Source organism: Berghia stephanieae, chromosome 4 (assembly GCF_034508935.2).
Source record: "Berghia stephanieae isolate SIO BIC M18660-M18661 chromosome 4, UCSD_Bste_1.3, whole genome shotgun sequence".
NCBI classification, from domain to species: domain Eukaryota; kingdom Metazoa; phylum Mollusca; class Gastropoda; order Nudibranchia; family Aeolidiidae; genus Berghia; species Berghia stephanieae.
In genome coordinates, this window is record NC_088363.1 from 33,754,246 (window position 1) to 33,759,509 (window position 5,264).

At 32.0% G+C, this 5,264-nt stretch overlaps 1 protein-coding gene across 1 annotated transcript in view; it reads left to right on the forward strand.

Moving 5' to 3' along the window:
• The window catches only part of LOC144970460 (uncharacterized), a 4,361-nt gene extending 2,623 nt beyond the window's left edge, over positions 1–1,738 (forward strand). The window contains exon 3 of the mRNA XM_078910127.1: positions 593–1,738. Coding sequence (XP_078766253.1) covers positions 593–833 — 241 coding nt within the window. The 3' untranslated portion in view covers positions 834–1,738. The remainder of the gene's footprint in view (positions 1–592) is intronic.
• Positions 1,739–5,264: the final 3,526 nt, after the last annotated feature.

The window sequence follows — 5,264 nt, forward strand, 5'->3', positions numbered from 1 at the left end:
GAGAGATGAGAGAGAGAGAGAGAGAGAGAGAGAGAGAGAGAGAGAGAGAGAGAGAGAGAGGCCAACGGTACTTCGTATGGTTGACACTCAATCGTTTCAATTTGCTACTAGTCAATGTTGGAATTTCATCACCATCATCATCATCATCATCATCATCATCATCATCATCATCATCATCATCATCATCATCATCATCATCATCATTATTTTTCGTCTTCTTCTTATTATTATTACTAGTCTTTAGGTTCTAAACTACTTGGTAGTGTGTATATAACAAGTCATTCGGAGGACTAATAATGAATAGGTTTCAAATTCAATCATAATCTGGAATAGCTGTCTCAATAGAAGGCTGTATAGGCAGATTCTAAAGATTACAGTAAAAGAGTGAGTGGGATGATCTTTATTGACGGCTAGCAGATATCTAGACTAGAAATAATGATGCCATCACTCTGAAACCAGAAGTTCAATTACACAAGGGATCTATCCAGTCCCCGGAAGAGTGGTTTTACACTTTTAGTGATATTGGAACCAGTTTTTTGACATTATACTTTTGTTCTCTAATTTTTTTTCTCTATTTTGTTTCGTGTAACAGAATCGACGGTATATATTTTGTAAATGGACAACACGACCTCCAATCCTATAAATATGACGATGGAGAGTGCAGCAGATGTGTGTGTCATGATGGACATCGTCGATGCATTACTACTCTTGTGCCGCTGCTGTACTTAATGAATAAAGATGCTGTAAATGTGACCCAGAGTCCCACAACTGTATCATGGCGACATGGATCTGATGCTCTGAATAGAATCTTATCTTTAACTTATAAACTTTGAGTCAAAACAATTGTTTTAAATTGAATTTTATCTTTAACTTATAAACTTTGAGTCAAACTAAATGTTTCAAATTGAATTTTATCTTTAATTTACAAACTTGGATTCAAAGTAAATGTTTTAAATTGATTTCGTCTTTAAGTTATAAAACTTGAGTCAAAGTGGTAGTCTTAAATTTAATTTATATCTTTAACTTAAAAAATGAACCAAAATAAATGTTTTTGCTGAGGAGAGTGAGTTTTGTTTGTAGACTTGAATTAAATTTAATTCTTTGATTCTTATTTAATAAGTTATTGTTTTGACTTGAAACCCAACTTATCTTTTATCATTTGGTTTCGACAGATTGCCGCAAAGGATCACAAATTAAATCTAGATTCTGAATTTTGAAATTTGATAAAAATATTTTCTCAATTGAGGATATTTAAAATCTTTTTTTCTTGAGTTTAAAAACAAACAACTGTATTTCTTCACTCTGATTGCTAACCAGTTAACTGCCGTACTCTGGAAAGACACTTATTGAAAAAATTTGGCCACAAAACTCGTCCTTCATTTATCGATCGAATTAGATAACTCTCATATTGGCAAAAAAACTCTCAAACCTAGGACCTCTCGAGATGTTTTCAGTTGGCCCCAGGTTTGAGAGTGTTTTGCCAAGTTGAGAATCATTCCCATCGATCGATATTTGAAGAACGAGTTTTATGGCCAAATTTTTAAATACGTGTCTTTCCAGAGTAGGGCAGTTAACTGGTTAAATTCAAGCGCAACGATTGCCATTTATTTGTTCACCCCGAAACGTCACTATATCGATGCCGTATCGATACCATTTTGATGTGATGGGTGTGAAATTAAAACAATTACATGACAATGATTACCTTGGAACATTTCGGAATAAAACATTATGAAATATTTTTTTGGGTTCAATGATGTCCTTCTCTCTTTCTTTCTTTCTTTCGTATATTCTTTCTATATTTCGTTTGGCTTTCTGTCTTAATCTAAAATACACGTGTTTAAGATGTCGCCAGATAACAAGTCCTTCTAACTTCGATCAATTAAAACGACTCTAATTTTGGCATATACTCTCAAACCTGGGACTTCGCGAAGTTCCAGGTTTGAGAGTTTTCGCCAAAGATGAGGGTTATTTTAATCGATCGATATTAGAAGGAGGAATTCTATGGTCGACAATTTAGATACGTGTATTTCCAGAGTGAAAAACAAAAAATGAAGTGAACGGAAAAGTTTCGGAGGACAGCAGAGAATAAAAACTTTTGTGGCGACGGGGAGTCTGACCGTAGCCTTACACTGACCAAAAAATGACGCCAAAAGACAAGTCTTTGTCCACACATTGTCAGTTGTATTCAATAGTTCAACCAATGGAATCAATTGTTTTCTTAAACATCACTAACGACAATTTACTAAACGCCGCACAAATCTAAAGAATGACGTCAAAATAAATGCTGGCGCGGAAATATTGACCTAATAGTAATACTGTAGCAAACGCCAAGGAAGAAAGAAAAACAAAAACAAAAACAAAATAAAAAAGCAAAACAATAAACAACAAACCAAGAAGGACAGAAAAACCCAACAAAAAAGCAACAAAAAAAAAAACCCCACCAAAACAAAAATAAAAACAAACAAACAAAAAAGAAACAAGAAAAGAAACGACAGGAACACAAAACAAACAAAAAACACATTGCCAATTCACTTTTCCAGACCACGTAAAAATTGCCGGCCGTTTCTTTTTTTTTACTCTTCTTCCCATCCAGATTCCACTTTGTTAGTGATTTCAGAAGAGCTTTTTTGTTTGTTTGTTCCATCATGCATACGTCTTTAAAAATTCTTTATAAATTATACTAAAACCTGTATAGATGCAATTATCAACTCGGTTTACAATACGAGGTTTGCGCATAACGAGTGAAATAAAAAAAACTGTACTAAGATAAACCAAAGTTTGCCGTTTTTGTTTAAATCCAATCCATAATATTCCATATTGCTCAAAACTGTTGATGGAGGTAATTTTAAGTTCTTATTGTCACTTAATTAGGTTATAGTATCGTATATATACTGATCAAGTACCTTGGGTTATTGTGAAAAGTTGAAATAATATATAGTTATGATTTTGATGTTCAAGAACAGACGTGTTTGTTAACTCATTGATTTAATATATTATTATAAGCCCACAACATGACACTTATTATTCGTTATGCCCGCCGTGTACCTATTTGCATGTCTATAACCAAAGTTATCATGTTATCATTTTTGCAACGGAAGTACTCTCAACCCGACGCACAATTATCGTCTCCTAGGTTCAACCCGAAGGTAACTACTTACCTGCCGTACACAGGCAAAAAACTCGTATTCATAAATTTGGTCAGAAAACAATTCGTTCTTCAAATAACGATCGATTTAAATGACCCTCATCTTGAAAAAAACAAACAAAAGCAACTACTCTCAAACTGGGATTTCCAGAGTACGGCAGCTAACTGTTTAAATTTGAAAGTGAAAGATTTAAAGTAAAAAGTGAAAGAGAATGTTGATGTTAAAGACTCAGCAATTCAGCGTGTCGCCTTGTCACAAAATCTATTGAACAACTCATCTGATCCTTGTTTTACATACATAATAATAATAATAATAATATAATAAATTTAATAATAATAATAATAATAAATAATAAATAATAATAATAATAATAATAATAATAAATAATTAATAATAATAATAATAATAATAATAATAATAATAATAATAATATAATAATAATAATAATAATATAAATAATAATAATAATAATAATAATAATAATAATAATAATAATAATAAAAATAATAATAATAATAATAATAATAATAATAATATAATAATAATAATAATAATAATAATAATAATAAATAATAATAATAATAATAATAATTAATAATAATAATAATAATAATAATAATAAATAATATAATAATAATAATAATAATAAATATAATAATAATCTTATATTTCCATAAAATGTAATTTCTCATTTATATTACTATTGTTACAACGTTATATGATAACTAATAAAACATTGAACAATATTTAACTCCTTCCATTCTCTCTCTCTTCTCTTTTCATCTTCTTATTCTCTCTTTCTCTCTTCTCTCTCTCTCTCTCCCCTCCTCTCTCTCTCTCTCTCTCTCTCTCTCTCTCTTTCTCTCTTTCTTTCTTCCTATCTTTCTTGCACGTATGGGATATACACATCATAAATAGATGCATTTTGTGTTCAACTTGTTACAATTGTGGTAATCGACACCAAATGTTACCATCATTATCAATTGGTCAATAAATCTAACATTAAATAAATCAATCAGTCGACCAATCAATACATCGGCCCTTGGTTTTGCTGTACCATATGAAATATTCAACATGTTTATTGTTGATTGAACGAACGTTGATTTGTTTTATATTGTTGGTAATTGCTAATGTTTTCCTTTCTATTACTTTTCCATGAATTCTTTCTACTTCATCAAGAGGATGGTTTATAATTTTTGCTGCCACTTTGATAGATTTTGAAACTTTTGATTTATCTTTAAGTCGGCATCCGCCAAACCATATAGTGCAGCGAAACGCAATTACACTTTTAATGAACGAGTCATAAACTCTTAATATAGTTTTCTTCCCTACTTGAAATGTTCTCAATTTTCTTTGGATGTATAATAGTATAGATGCATAGGACTGGGCGAGTCACGCAGGTTTGGGGACATCCGTTCGACAACGTTGTTTTGTTGGAGATATGTTCACCCAATTTGACACACTGTGGTCTATGGGTCAAAAACTCTTTGTACCATTTAATAAGGTAGTTTGGAATATCCATGTTGCACTACTTTTGAAGTCAAATACCTGTGTTCATCGCATTAAAAGTTGACATACAGGGTTCTCGCGTAATTCGAGGACGTTTGGTCAAGGTGGTTTGCGATCGAATTTGTGGCGGTTAAAAGTGCGTCTTCTACACTGTGATGTTGCTGGTATGCAATTGATACGGATCTAGCAATTTCAGGTCATATCATATTTGTAGGAGCTCACATTTGAATTTTTTTCTAAACATTTCTTGACAAGCGATGTAAGCGCTACTGGGCGGAGGTCGTTCAATACGGATGAACAACGCATTTTTGGAACTGTAAGGACAATCGATGCTTTCCAAATTACTGGCACTGATTGTTCATCGATTGACCTTTGAAATAGTTTTCTATATGGTATAGCCAGCTGTTGGTGACAATTTTTCAAAATAGTCCCGGTAATGTTGTCTGGTCCTGGCGCTTTATGTTCTTTACATCGGAAACTTTTAGTCTACTCGTCCCATTTGCTTTATCATTCCCATGCTTCCTTGCGCACCAGTTTCAATTGTCGCTCATTTTGTGTTTGTATTCAAACTTTTCTTCTTTCATTTTTTTTTTCTGATCTTCATTCCTT